The 15,958-nt window shown below is 37.3% G+C and overlaps 1 protein-coding gene across 1 annotated transcript in view; it reads left to right on the top strand.

Moving 5' to 3' along the window:
* Positions 1-12,448, top strand: part of sting1 (stimulator of interferon response cGAMP interactor 1) — a 29,513-nt gene extending 17,065 nt beyond the window's left edge. The window contains exons 5-7 of the mRNA XM_060836610.1: positions 4,959-5,191; positions 5,455-5,641; positions 12,094-12,448. Coding sequence (XP_060692593.1) covers positions 4,959-5,191; positions 5,455-5,641; positions 12,094-12,278 — 605 coding nt within the window. The 3' untranslated portion in view covers positions 12,279-12,448. The remainder of the gene's footprint in view (positions 1-4,958; positions 5,192-5,454; positions 5,642-12,093) is intronic.
* The last annotated feature ends 3,510 nt before the right edge of the window (positions 12,449-15,958 follow it).

The following is a 15,958-nucleotide window of genomic DNA, read 5'->3' as shown; positions in this document are numbered from 1 at the left end:
TGTAAGTCTGTCTGGAAGGTTTACTGGACTAATATCTGAAATGGACAGGTTGCCTTATGAGGAAAGGTTGGACAAACTAGATTTGCATCCACCATAATTTAGAAGATTTAGAGGGTAACTTCATTGAACCATGTAAGATACCATGGGATCTTGACAAGGCAGGTATTGAGAGGATATTTTTCCTTTGGAAATAGTCTAGAATGAAAGATTACTGTTTAAAAAAAATCAAGAGTCATCCATTTAAAACAAATGAGGCAAAAAAAAATCTCTCAACAGCATTATCAGTCTTTAAGGCAGAGATAACAGAGGTATTAAGTATTTTTAAGACAGAGTTAGATAGATTCTTGATGAGCAAGGTCATGAAAAGTTACCAGGAGTACTCAGGAATGTGAAGTAACTAGATCAACTGTGGCTTTATTGAATGACAGAGAAGGTTGAAGAGGCCAAGAGACCTACTTGAGCTCCTAATTTGTATAGTGTGATTATGATACATATGAGTCACAGTTTAGTTGAGGGACTTGATAGAATAAGTCTGTCGATACCCAGACGACAACAAAATATTCCACATTCTTTGTTCTTCTTGCAGATGTGCAACGTTCATGATGAACAGACTGATTCCTTGGGAATTGTTATTCATTATTGTTTAAAAACATTATTGCTGGCAATGAACTTGTGCAAGGATTTGGTAGCTCTAATCAAAATCCTTTCTCTGATGTTTTAAGGGAGGAATTGACCATTTTAATGAAACATCAAAGCAAAAGAAAACGATGTTTGAGATGTGTACCAAGTAATCAATTCATTCTTGGCCAATATGACCTTAACAACAAAAAAAGACCAGCAGAACAATAATGATTAGACAATTACTTGGTACAGTCCAAAAACTATTGAGCTGTTTATCCCAACAGAACAGGGAGGGGTAAGGGGATCCAAGAAGCTTGACAGCATAAGAATTGCTCAATTCCTGACGTATATATTTTCCCAAACAGCAGGTGTTATGCAAACCTCAGTCTGCGACTTCATATCCCAATCAATGATAACACTAAGGACATGGTAGAGGAAAATTGAATGAGGACTTCATAGATATGTTCTAAGTTAATGAATCATAACTTTCAACATCAGACAGTGCATTCCAAATATCATTGGCAATGAATGTAACTAAACTTGACATTTATGATACATTAACCTCCAATAATTTGTAGGTAAATTAATATTTATGAATATTACTTATAAGGACTGTAGAAAGTACATGGTGAAAGCTCTCATAAGACACAAATAGCTAAAGTTGATGCTAATAGACATGAAGGCAAGTTATTGCCCTGATTAAGAAATGTGTTGAAAGCCAGGAAAAACTACAATAATCAGGCCCTCTAATTGGCAGAATATGACAAGTGGCATCTTGTGAAGGAGCTATGCTTTTTCACTGTATTAATGAATTACTTAGACCATGGAATAGAAAGCCAAATGAACAAATTTGTCCATGATGTGGTATTAAGCATAAGTAGTGTAATTGAAACCATAAGATTACAAAGCAATATTGAGAGATTAAGGAAATAAGTATAATGACAGCACAAACTATCAAGTTATAATCCACTATAAGTATTAGAGCAGCAGTTTATCACATCAGAACATTTGAGAGAGGGAGGGTGTAAGATGTTTGACTCACAGCATTCACTATACCAAACAGCAGGTGTAAATACAGAATAATGGTCAGCTACCAGATTGATGTGTGACCACACTGATCACCAGGTAGCTATTTGTCCCATTTCCTTTATCTGCACAGGATGCCATTTTTCTTGTGTTTCTGCTGCAGCAATATCGGCAACTGTCCAAAATCTCCTCCTCTGGTAGATTGAGATTTTTCACGTGTAGCTCCACTGTGCTCCTGCCGTCAGCCACAAGGTGGAACAAGCGCTATGGGAGAGCAGGCAAGCTGGAAGATTGCAAGTTTGCTTTCTTCTGCTCTCATTTCTTGAGGTGATTAATATTAAGTCCCCTCACCGTCTTATTTCCCTTATGCCACCATGCCTCAACGACAGCCAAAGTTCCCCATTCCCAGTCTCACCAGCAAAATGATGAACAATGTATATCACAGTGGCACAAAATACAAAGTGAGCACAGATCCTATAGAAAATCAAGACAATTTATATAAATGACTTGGATGCAGGAATTGAAGTTATAATTATCAAATTTGCTGTGGATACCAAGTTAGGTCACAAAATACCTTGTGAAGTAAAAGTAAGGTGACTACAAAAGAAAATAGATAGGCTTAATGAGTGGGCAAAGATATGCCAAAAGGAATGCAATTTGGGAAATTTGGGAAAGGAATGCAATTTGACAATTTTGGCAGGAAGAATTAAAAAAAACATATTATCTAAATGGTATGGAGTAGCAGAGCACTGTGTTGCAATGATCCAGTGCATTAGTTGCAAAAGAAACAGTGATTAGATATGAATACGAATAGAATGTTATTGCTTATTGTAAGTGAATTCATTATAAAATTAGTGAGTTTTTGCTTCATTTGGACCACTGGGCACAGTATTAGTCACCTTATTTAAGAAAGGATGTAACTGCATATGAAATAGTTCAGAGATGGTTTAATTGGATGAACAGGGAGTGGATAGGGGTAAGGGAAATAGGGGAACACAGAAAAGAGAAGCAGGAGTAGGCCATTTGGCCCTACAAACCTGTACTACCATTCAATATGATCATGGCTGATCACCCAAAGTAGTACCCTGCTCCCCTTTAGTCCTAAGAACTACATCAATTCCCTTGTTGAAAACATTCAATGCTTTGGCCTTAACTGCTTTCTGTAGAAGAGAATTCCACTCTCTGGGTGAAGTAAGTTCTTATCTCAGTCCTAAATGGCCTATCCAGTATCCTTAGACTGTAATCCCTAGTTCTGGACTCACTGGTGATTATGACCATCTTTCCCCCATTTACCCTAGTCCTGTTAAAATTGTAACAGTTTCTGTGAAATTTCTCCTTATTCTTCGAAGTTCCTGTGAATATAGTCCTCGCTGATCCAGTCTTTCTACATATGTCAGTTCTTCATCACTGAAGTTATCTAATAAACCTTGATTGCACTTCCTCCATAGCCAAAGCCTCCTTCATTAAATAAGGAGACCAAAATAGAGACTGGTTTAGCAGCACAGTTCCCTGAATGAGTGTTGCCTTTTGAGGAAAAATTGGATAGGTTAGACTTTATCCACTGGAATTTTGAGGATTAACACATGACTTGATTGGAGCATAGATGAGGTAACAATCAGATCAACATAAATGGTGGAGAAGGACCAAGTGGCTCAAATTGAGATATAGACTTTCCAGTCTTGTAAAAAAGCTATACTCATAATGTCTTGATTTCCTTGGTTGCTTAGATTCTCAGTTACTTTGTTTCCTTGAGAGTTTATTGTTGTGTTTTTCTGTCATTTCTTCATACTCCCTTTGTTAATACATTCTCCCTGAAGTCTTTTTATGGTACTTCCCTTTTATATTTTTTTGCACACCACTAACTTTTAGTATCCAATGTACCCTTCCACGGTTTGATTGATTTCTGACGTCCGCATTTTCTTTTGATTTTTTTTCACTCACTATTATTATTATTCATTCTTAGAATATGAGTTCCTTTGGCAAGACCAGGATTTATTAGCAATCTCTAGTTACAGACCAGCAGCAGGAAAAGATGAGCTGGTCCCTCAAGTGACCCACATCACAATGGTTTGACCATTACATTCCAACAGTCTTTCACACCACAGGCATTCCCAAGGTCTGTAGGTTCCTGGAAGACACAAAAGAAACAGAATACCCAGAGTCATTAAGGAATCAAATAAAAGTGTAAAATGATTCACAGCTCCCTCAGGCAGTTAAAGCCATTTCACAAAATCATCTGAGCCAAACATTCCAAAGAATGTAATCTCTGCCTGTCTAGAACCTGATCCAGCTCCTTCTTGAGATTTATAAAGAATCAGAATACCATTGGGCAATGATTTCCAAATACTTAAAATAATCTCTAATTTCTGATCTACTCTGGTTCCTATTGTTTAACAGTGTCTCATCTGGTTCACCTCAAGCTGCAAAAATGAAAACAATTACCCATAGGACAACCTATCTCTGATTAACTGGTGTTCCTTTGCAACAAAATTTATTGTAGCTTTCCTCTGAACCTTTTCCAAGGTCACTGTTATTAAAGGTGATGGTCCTGAAAGGATTAATGTTGGAGACTGCATTATGCTCTACCTAATCTCACATCACATAGTCTTGGGTGGGGAAAAGCCAGAAGATTTTCAGATCTCAAAGAGAGCAGACCTGTTATGCTAGGTCTTCTCATAATCTTTGTAATAATGGTCAACTGCCTAATGTAACTTTTATCTGATGGTATCATGCAATGAATTACATTTTGTTTACAACAATATTCTGGTTAAGATTTACAAGTATTTGATGGGCTGAAGAGCCTTTTCTGCACTGTATCAATCTATGAATCTAGCTGGAAATGTTCATGACATTCCAGCACATACAACAGTCACCATCATTATGTCTAATCCAAATTCCACACAAAATGCTTTTGTAAAGCACTGCACAGTAATCATATACAGGAAATCTCACCAAATCCAACTCTGACTTGGAGGTTGGTTAACTTCAGAGCTACATAAGGACTGACTTTATTAAGTTTCACAGTACAGAGTACTGTACATTTACTCATTCAGATCATTTACATTTTGTTTTATTAAGAGTTACTCAAATTAAAATAATTTGCTTTATCTTTAACAGTAATTTAAATACTACAGTAACATTTTACATCACATAGAATTAACATTCAAACTATTAACAGTGGTTGTAAAACTGAAGTAAAATGGTCAAATTGAAACCTCACCTCCCTGTATGCTTTGAAGTTAAAAATATTACTTCACATTATTTATTTTGTATTGCTGCTTAAGTTAACAATGTTTTGTTTTATTTATCAGATCTGGAAGAAAGAATAAAGAAATGCTATGTTAAAAATGTACTAGATTGCAAAGAAAATTGGAAGTTATACATCCTAATCCCATTCAGCTGTAAGATTTATGGCAAATTGGAGAAGATGGACAGCAAGATTGAATTCTGTCAAAACCTGCCAGAGATCTGTATTGACAGAGCTGGAATAAAAGCAAGAAGTTACAAGAATAGTATTTATACCATTTATGATCAAAATAGCAGGGTACAGAATGCATTGCAAATAATTAAAGATTATCTTATATCTTCTGGAGTTGAATTCTGTGGAATATTTAAGGTCTAAACTTTATATGAATGCATAAGAGCTGTTTACAAACTGAAAATTTTTTGGTGACATTCATTCTAAAAATTATACTTCAGATAAATAAATATTGACCTATTGATATGAAAATAGATAACTTCATTAACTCGCTCCTTCAATTTGCTATTAACCATAACACTAATATTGTGCCTTCCTCCTTGTCATAGCCTCATCATTGTATCCTTGAATATGCCACACCACTGGGGTCATTGTTTGAAATGTCGAATGATGCCACTGCAGCCTTTAACAAAGAACAGCGTCTAGAGCAGGCCAAGTTGTTCTATATCACCTTAGTGAATATCCTGAACAACTCTCAAGAATGTGCAGGTTACTTTAGACTAATTCCATATGATGGTATGTATGAATATTTATTTCTGCACAGAATATGTTTAGTCCTTATTCATATGATTTACAGAATCTCAAGTTTAGTCCATTGAGGCAATCATCAGATGACTTACATCAACTTCCTATTCAAGTATAACTTTATGCAAAAACTCAATTTTTCATCAGTCTTCAAATGAGCAAAATGTCTTTCCATAGGCAGCAAAGAGACATTACTCTAAATTCACTATATAATGTATGCAGAGTTTCATGATTCAAATAAATTGTTATTCTTCTGTTCTCTTTTTTTAAGAATGCTCATGTATTCGCTCCATTTCTGATTCATGCATTTGTCAACCTCTGACATACCCTTTAACATCAAAATAAAGCCATCAAAGGGCATAGATTCTGAATCATACCTGACAGATAACTTCCCTGTGAAGTCTGGGCTGGATTTTTCTTCCTGACACTGAGCAAACACACACCAGGAGAACCAAATGAAAGGCATGGGGGGCTGCAGTTTACTAAGTAAAGTCATAAAGATATACAGCAGAGAAACAACCCTTCAGGCTAACTTGTCCATGCTAACCAGAAATCCCAAATTAGTTCAGTCCCATTTTCCAGAATTTTCCCCATACCCCTCTAAACCTTCCTATTCATATACCTGTCCAGATACCTTTTTAATGTTGTAATTTTACCAGTCTCCACCACCACCTCTGGCAGCTCATTCCATACACGCACCACCCTCTGCATGAAAAAGTTATCCCTTAGGTCCCTTTTAAAACTTTCCCCTCTCACTTTAAACCTATGTCCTCTAGTTTTGAACTTCCTTACCCTGAAACAGCAACCTTAGCTATTCCCCCTATCCATGCCCGTCGTGATATTATAAACCCTCAGCTTCCGGCACTCCAGGGAAAATATCCCCAGTCTGTTCAGGCTCTCCGTGTAGCTCAAATGCTCTAACTGTGGCAAAACATCCTTGTAAATCTTTTCTGAACCCTTTCAAGTTTCACAATATCCTTCCTGTAGCAGGGAAATCAGAATTGCATGCAATATTCCAACATTATTCAGACAGCCTTCCAAACCTGGGAAAATCTTTTGGATCCTTAGCTGAGCATTATTAGCAGAGAGAGAGAGAGAGAGAGTGCAGAATGTTGCAGTACAGAACAATATGAATGTTCTTTTACATGAATCACAAAAAGTCAGCTTGCAGTTACAGCAAGTAATTAAGAAGGCAGATTTAATTTTGGTTTTCACTGCAAAATGGTGTAGAAATAAAGTAAGGAAGATAACAGTCATACACTTAAAGTCATATTAGGGTTGCTTTTAAGTGCTTGTTCAAATACAGCCTTCCTTTAGGTTGTTATATTCACCAAACTGGGTGTATTCCTGAAAACTGTAGGAAGCACACCACCAGCTGAGTTAATTCATGGTGCTTGGGGTAGAGCTCCAAGGATTTGGGAGCCTTTTCAAAGGTAAGTATAATCCCAGTTGCTAACTACAACTATCTTATAAAGTGAAATGTCATAAATACTGTGAATGATTATGGGGTTCTCTCCGTTAAAGGTCAGAGACTATTAAATAGACTAATACTGTGTAAGCATGAAAGTTATTCAGTGGATTAAAATTGTCTGTATTCTGCATTCGATATGGAGAATCAGATATTACAGTATGTAAGAGATCCTGTAGTTCAATTTTGACATTAGTATAAAATGCTGAACGTTTGATGCACTCTTACTAACTCGTATAAGCATTAATCAAACACAGCCATTCAGATAGGGTAGATAAAAAGCAGATAAAAAGAATTAGTCTCTAGTGTTTGGGATTCTAGAACAAGGGGCATAGTAAGAGAATTAAGTCTAGACTGTTCAAGAGAGATGTGAGGAAGTACTCCTACACATGAAGGGTGGTAGGTGTTTGGAATGGCCTTTTACAAATGACAGTGGATGCTGGATCATTTGTTAATCTTCAATCTGAGATAGATAATTTTTTGTTAAGCAAAGTTTTAAAGGGATATGGGCCAAAGGTTCCAGTCATGATCTCATTGAATGGCAGAACAGGCTTGAGGGGCAGCATGGCCTACTCCTGTTCCTATGTTCCTTTATATTCAGTATAAGATGGTTTGATCTACTTACTGTCTCCTAATATTGTCCAAATAAAAATCATGTAAACTTAAGAAAATGAGCAGGAGTAGCTGCTTTAGTCCCTCAGTCTGGCTCTGCGATACAATAAAATCATGTTTGACTCGACTATGTGGCCTTAAGTTTAATTTCTACCTGACCACCCTAATCTCTTCACTCCCTTTATCAGTTATTAATCAAACAGCTGGATAGTCGACCCTGGTATAAAAGGAAGATGAATGGAATATACAGTTGAATGTTTGTTAGGTAGCTTGAGCCATAAGGTTTTATCAATCTTGAGATGCCAAGTGAGAGAAATTTCTCAAGTACTGATGTTAGAAATCCATCTCCCCTGTTCTGCATAGTGCAGTTCCCTGAAATACAGGCTGGTTTCTGTACTTCAATGCCAGAGTCCATTGTTTCCAAACTTGATGATGCCTTTCATCTCTAACATTTAAAATATAGATAAGTGAGGACCTTTTCATACCTGAGTGGGTGGACTAGTTTGAGTCTTTTGATAAAATGTTAGTTCAAGTTTAGGTGGTTTTAATTATTTTATCTTAGTTTCTTGCAGCTTGTAACTAATATGTGTGACGTGGTCAACTCATCTTGTACCATCTCAGTTTGTTAAAGTCAGAGGGATTAAAATCGGATGATGGAATTCAAAACTTATGTTCCATATTTTGATGCAGAGAGGTTGTTTCCCCTTGTGGGAGAATACAGGAGCAGAATGCATAATTTCAGATGAAGGGATTGCACATTAAAACACAGATGAGGAGGAATTCCATCTCTCAATCAATCTGTGGAATGCTTTACTGTAGAGGCTGAGTGGCTACGTATTTTCAATGCTAAGATAGATTTTTAACCAGTAAAGGAATCAAGGGTTATGGGGATAAAGCAGGAAAGTGGAGTTGAGGATTATCAGATCAGCCATGATTTCATTGAATGATGAAACAGAATTGATGGGCTGAAATACCTGATTCTGCTCCAAAATCTTATGGCCTTGTATTTTATTGCTATCATGACATTGTACACAGTAGTCTAGGTTATTGCCTCATCAATGCTCTGGGAAGCTGTAGCAAGACTTCCTTATTTACATTCTGCATCCCCTTGCAGTGAAAAATCAATGTTCATTTTTCCTTCTAATTACTTGCTGTACCAGGATGCTAACATTTTGTGATTCATGCAAAAGAACACCCAAATCTTTCTGTACAGCAGCATTCTGCAATCTCACTCAGTTTAAATAATACTCTGTGAAGTACGTCCACAGAGGCCGATATCCTCTCACCAAGTCACCCACGTGGAGAGTCTTTGACCTTGATCCAGCTCTCAGAGCCAGCTCTCAGTGTGAACAAGCTGCCTGACACTCCTATTCTTATCTGTCAGCCAGGGCTCCCTGCTTGGACTAGGTTAACAGCAATCGGGGAACCATGTTCTGTGATGCCCACCTGGCTGACCTTGTTACTACACTCTGCATTTCTGTTTTTCTCTCTGCCAAAGTGGACAACTTCAGAACTTGCCACATTATACTCCATATTCTAAATGTTTACTCATTCACTTACCCTATCTATGTCCCTTGCCATACATCCAGGGTAAAATCATGTGATCCCACCAGAAAAATTTAGCAAGATGGGCCAGGGAATTTAATTGTGTAGGAATCCCAAAATTAGCTTCCTGGTATCAGCAATGGAACTTGGGAATCAAGTCTTTCAATTTTTAAAATGACAGACATCATGAAGCCCTCTTGCATGCATTTGCATGTCATGTATTCTCATGAAAGGCCATGTCACCAGAATTATTTCTCTTCCCAATTAAATTTTCTGTGCATATGCAATGCTGGCCTCAGATTCATGACTGGATATAAGTGACAGGCAGCAAGTGTGTATCAATTGGATTTAAAGTGAGTAGCCATTGATTGTACTCTTAGGGAAGTGTTTTCAAAACAGGTATTATTGGGATTGGGTGGCACCAGTTGAAGGTGATACAGAGTCTGGCCAAGTGAAGCAGGGTGCCTAGAGAAGGCTGTCCTATGTAAAGGAAAAGGAAAGAGATTTAGTGTCATCATGTACATGGCATGTATTGGCAGAGGAAAGAGATTTAATGTCATCATGTACATGGTCCACCTCAAGATGGATGAAGGTCTTAATTCCATGCAGGAATGAGAGAGAAATGATCCCAAAAGGCATTGTTGAGGGTATTGGAGAGCAGGTGAAAACCTGACATTGAGGATGCAGGAAATGGGATGCAGTGATGGGGGGAATGGGATGCTGTTGGGTGGGTGCTCCAGGGTCTCAGGTGCTGGATGATTTCTTGTGGGGCAGTGCTCATAGAATCTAATAGAATAGGTGGCTTGGATAACAGGAGAACTAGGAGTGTTCAGTGTAAATAGAAGTCATCAACTGATTAGGAATTAGAGAATAAAGGAGAGATTTTGTGAAAATATGAGATTGCATTTTAAGGATAGTATACAAGTAGGATTTTGAAATGAGTAGTCCTAGATGCTGGCAATTGTGAGTAAAAGAGCTTTAATTTCTTTGTATAAATCTAATTTTGTATGCAGTTAACTAAAATCTCCTATTTTAGTTCTCAAATTCTAAAGCTTAAGATTTTACACATTCTCCGCTGAGGAGCAGTTGAAATGACATACTTATGGAAAGCACCTTTTTCACCTTCTACAGATTGGTTCTTACTCTAGTATTGAGGAAGGAACTAGCTGTTTATTGAGTATCTGGTGACTGGTTAAAGTCTGTTCTATTCCTAAGACCTGGATAGTATGGGAATTGGTGGTAAGGTTAATAAAATTTATTTTGAGAAAATACACCTAAGTGAATAAAATGATTAAACAGTTAATTAAAATAAACTTACAGGTGGCAGGAGTGTCAATGTGCCAAGCTGCAGCTTATGGACCTCATGGATGCCAGTGTGACTCAGGGCAAAACGCCAATAGGAAGCATTTGCATTTGGAGGAGTGTGGGCTCAGAGTTTGAGTTGGAGCTGATTTTAAGACACTGTAACATATCAGGGTGGGAGAGAATTTCTTGGATGCTTTGGACCAAGAAGCAGTCACACCCTTTAGATAAGGTTTTCTGATTTGGACAGATGAGTATGACTGCAAGTGAGGCAGGTAGGGGAACCAGGATGCTTGCACTAGAAACCTCAGCCTTTGCAATTGTCCAACAGGTTTGAGGTTCAGCTTGTTTTGCTGACAGTTGGGGTTGCAGGGTCGATGAGCAAGTGGGGCAGCGAAGTGGAATGTAGTGGAAGTAGGGGAAAGTACAGTGAGGGGAACTGACAATGTTCTCTCCAGCAAAGAACAAGAGTCCAGAAGGCTGTAATGCATACCAGATGCCAGGGTTTAGGACATCTACTCAAGACTGGAGAGGAAAGTTTTTCGGAGAGAGTGAATTGCAAAAGGCAAGTATAGGAAAGCTAATCAAATGTTGTTACTGCAAAGGGAAATGCATACAAAAGTAGAGTATTACTGGTCTCTTTTTTGAAGGAAGAAAGTAGATGCATTGGAATGAATTCAGAAAGAGTTTACTAGACTAATACCTATATTGGTATGTTGTCATTTGAGGAAAGGTTTGATAAGCCAGATTAGGAAGAAGCAACTGGTTGAAACATAAAAGGTTTTGAGGGGCATTGTGTGACTTGATATGAAAAGGATGCTTCTGCTTGTGGGAGAATCTAAATTAGTGGTCTGTTTTAAATTAAAAGCTTTGCTATTTAAGGTAAAGCTGAGATGACTTATTTCTCACAGAGCATCAGCAGTCTTCCTGAAAGGTGTTGGAGGCAGTCTTTCATTTTTTTAAGGCAGAGGTGGGTAGAGATTTGGCAAGTGAAGTGGAAGATGCTTTGAGGGTAGGCAGGCATGTGCAGTTGACGTTACAATTAAATCAGCCATGATTGTATTAAATGGTGCAGTGAGCTAAATGGCCAGTAGGCTCACTTGTGCTGTATCCCATACATTTATATCTGAGGGGAACAGAAAAACTTGAGGTATTTGAACAAAAATAAAACTAGGGTCTGTTTAGGATTTGGCAATAAATGCTCTAACAGTGTTGTGACAATATGGGTGGAATAGTTGATGGAACGTGTAGCAAGATGTTCATTCGGGAGTGAATAGTACCACTGAATGTCAATAAATTCATTCACAATGGATAACAACAGACTTGACGGTGAGGATGCAAACCTCTTGGAAGCAACCAGTAGATATCAACAATGTAAAAATGCATTAAACAGAAGGTGGTTTTCCATTGAAGAAACAATTCCTATTATTGTCCCTGAATCAACAGTTCTTTGATATTTATAACATTGCATTTTATATGTATTTCAAATCGCATATCTATATATTTTACATTGCAGATGACTTAGGGGAAGGACAAATGGACTCACATTTTTTATCTACCCTGATCCTGAAGCATCTGGCACAGGAGAGAATAGAATATACTGTACCAGAACAAGCCACTTGGAATGAACTATTAAATGAAGACCAATTAATGATCAGCAAAAGTGATGATCCACAGACTTTACAAAGTACAAATCACTAAGTGGTGTATCTTCATCTATATATTTTACTGTAATTTTTACTAGTGCCTTATTTCAAGATTTTATTGCACTATTCAGTGTTGACACAATTATCGATGCCTATGCTAGATTTAAAAGTTGTCCATATTCCTTTTGAGATTTAAAATGGAATATCAAATTCAAGTGACAAATATCAGCCAAATTTCTGTACAATTCTCAAGAGCTCTTATCCTATCTACTATGTGTGAGATATTGTCTAAAATAAGAGTGCTTTATTAGATTATTAATAAATATTTACAATACTGCACAAGGTTGGTCAATGGCTGGCAATTCTTTTTTGTAATAGTGATAAACTTCATGCATGAAGCTGTCAAGATTGTGCGAGCCACTCAAGCTTCAAAATTGAATTTATTCCCAATTTACTACGTTATTTAGGGTATAGTTTGTTTTGCTTGCTATCTGCTTTATGGATATTCCAAAATGAGGATCACAAATAAGATTGTTGCTACAAAAAATAAATTCATCCAGTTTAGAACGTAGAAGTTTGCTGTCACATGCTGTAGTTGAGGCAAATATCAGATCCATTTAAAGAAAATCTATGTTAGTGCATGTCTGAAAAAGAAGGTTATGTTTATTTGGGGAGATGAAACAGAATACGAGGCAAATTGTGTAGAGGAACATAAAGAGCAGATGAATCAGTTGAAATAAGTTGAATGGCTTATTTCTGGTGTGGTAATTTCGTAATCTAAGGGCTGGGTGCTGCAATGTTTTCTTCCTTATTCCACCTTACTTTCAGTATCTAGCCTCTTAAGTTTGATATCACACATGTTAAGTTTCCTTCATACTCCCAGCAATGCTGTTTTTTTTCAATCTGAGAGAAGCACTAATGTCATATTACCATGTTCCAAACCAACTATCTGAATCTTACTAAGAGTAACAACTTAATATCATCTATAACTGAACCATATACAATTAAAGAGAATAATTTTTCGATTAGATTAGATTAGATTCCCTCCAGTGTGGAAACAGGCCCTTCAGTTCAACCAGTCCACACCGACCCTCTGAAGAGTAACCGACCCAGATCCATTCCCTCTGCCTAATGCACCTAACACTCTGGGAAATTTAGCATGGCCAATTCATCTGAACTGCACATCTTTGGACTGTGGGAGGAAACCGGACCACCCAGAGGAAAACCACGTAGACACAGGGAGAATGTGCAAACTCCACACAGACAGTCGCCCGAGGCTGAGATTGAATCTGGGACCCTGGTGCTGTGAGGCAGCAGTGCTAACCTCTGACCTGTTGTACTCAGCAATTGTTCCAAGCAGCACACCAATGATCATTGTTTTATTATTTATTTTCTGATTGTGCTGCTGGCAAAGTGTAATTCCTTGAGACTTTATCCATGTCTTGAGTAATGTTTTACTTTTCCCAGATTGTTGGAGAAAACCAAAATTCTTCAAGTTATATAACCTTAAATAATCAAACCAATTCAATTATAAACAATAACCTGAAATAGTCATTACTATCTATTTATATTGGGATGATAAATTGCTTTACATTAGTGCAGCATTTTCATGTCTAGATTTTATTATTATTATAATATTATTGTAAATAAAGAATAAATAATCAGAGTAGAAACCATTGGAACTATGAAGAATTAAATTACTTGAGTTTTTAAGATATTTACATAAACTTTATTACTGGACTATGTGCTTTGTCGTAAAACTAAAATCTAGAGATAGTAATATTATGAGGTAGATTTTAATTTGGGACAAATCTAAGTGTTTTGAAATATTTGAATTTTTACCCATTCAATTTTACAAACAAATTCTTATAAAGGCAGTTGTCCCCATTTCCAATATTCTGAGAGGCCAGTCTGTAGGGAGGAATTTTGCGATGTGCATTGGGAACCCACTGTTGAATAATTTCCAGGTCGTGAACCCACTCAAGGTGGCTGTACAGTTTTGGGCACAATTGGACGCAAAGTGGCCAATTAGAAGTCACCTCAATGCCATCTAATTAGGAATAGTGGGTTGGTTCTGGCAGAGGAAGCTGCAACCAGCTCACCCCACTCCAAAGGAAGCCAGCATCCCTTACGAATGACTCTGCTGAGGCTCAAGTAACATCCATCTCCAGCCCTTCGTCACTGAAAACAAGGCTGTGAATAAAAACACAGCAGCTTTGCAATTTTCTGCTGGAAGTGTTTAGATCTCTTTAAGCTGTACACTGGAACTGCTGGTGTATTGCTGCCTGCTCTCACTTGTCAGGGTACAAGCAGAGGAGGAAGCCTCATGCTGCTAAGCTTACAATAAGTTCAATTAAGTATCTTCTTAATTAGCTCGATTGCATTGCCGGCAGTATGGGTGAGATGACTGTGACCACAGGAATAAGTAAGGAGGAAATAGGGCATGTTGCATTACCACCCCGCTGTTTACTAACAGAATTTTGACATTCCTAAACCTCTGAAACTGCTTCTATAGAACTGGCAAAATTCTGTCTTGTATGTTTTTATTGAATATAAAATGTTGTTCAGGTCTTCAAATCAAAATCTTTGCCACATATTTTAAGCATTTTGTTGTTTTCCTATTCCATGTTGGCAATAAAGGAACTGGATCAAAAATAGCTTTAATTTTATAGACATTTACTGATAAGCAGCAGAACCTATCTAAAGTCTGACAATTTTAATAAGATTGTTGTTTTTGGAATTTTTGACAAAAAACATCTTTATTTTTATAAAGACTACAATGTTAAGATTGAAAAATGAATTCATGCCAAAGTCAGTAAAACCTATAAGCTGGATGATGGTTTCTAATTGTTCCTTAAAACTTCAGAGAAGTAAAGCTCGTTGTTGTGAAATAATGAGATCCACATAAATCACAATGATGTATCTGGTCATTCTCTTATTGATGTCAAAGTTATGAGATACAATTCTGAATGACTATGTGAAGAAGGTCATCTGACACTAGACAGCTCTATTTTCTAACCCACCACACACATTTCAACAACTGTGTATAAAGAGCTAAAAAGCTTTGCTAAGCAAAAAGGAGCAAGCAGTTTAAGGGACATTGTCTGTGCAATTATTCACAGCCTGAGCTTCTCCAGACCAGTACCTCAATGTGCAGGCAGCAGTTTTCACATAAGTGCGAGATAAAGCATGGTGATAGCTAGGGAAGAAACCTCCAGAGTCAGGACCTGAAACAGACTTTGAGAGATAAAGGAAAAGGGAATACTCCAAAGACAGAACAGGACCTCAGAAGATTTAAAATGTACAGCTGAGTAAAAAGTGCGAAGGCAAGACAAGACCCCTGAAGAAATTGAGAAAAATGAAATTAGACAAATGCCTGATAACATTTTGACCCCTTAACAAGAATCTAGCTCCCACTGCTTTAACCATTTTCAAGGATTCTGTATCCACCAGCTTTTCACGAAGAGAGTTCCAACGATTCATTATTAGAAAATAAATTTCGCTGAATTTCCGTTTTAGATTGGTGATTTTTAAACAATACACTCATTCTCGATTCTCTCATAAGAGGACACATTCTTCCCACATTAACCGATCTAGACCTCTCTGGATTTTATATGTTTCTATCAAGTCATTTCTTACTTTGCTAAACCGGCAGATACGAGCCTTCCTTGTAAGGCAGTTTGCTGTGTTAGTCTAGTAAACCTTCAATACATTTAGATTCTTCCTTAAATATGG

This window comes from Hemiscyllium ocellatum, chromosome 16 (genome assembly GCF_020745735.1).
Source record: "Hemiscyllium ocellatum isolate sHemOce1 chromosome 16, sHemOce1.pat.X.cur, whole genome shotgun sequence".
Lineage (NCBI taxonomy): Eukaryota > Metazoa > Chordata > Chondrichthyes > Orectolobiformes > Hemiscylliidae > Hemiscyllium > Hemiscyllium ocellatum.
This window is presented reverse-complemented; position numbering and strand designations above follow the sequence as displayed.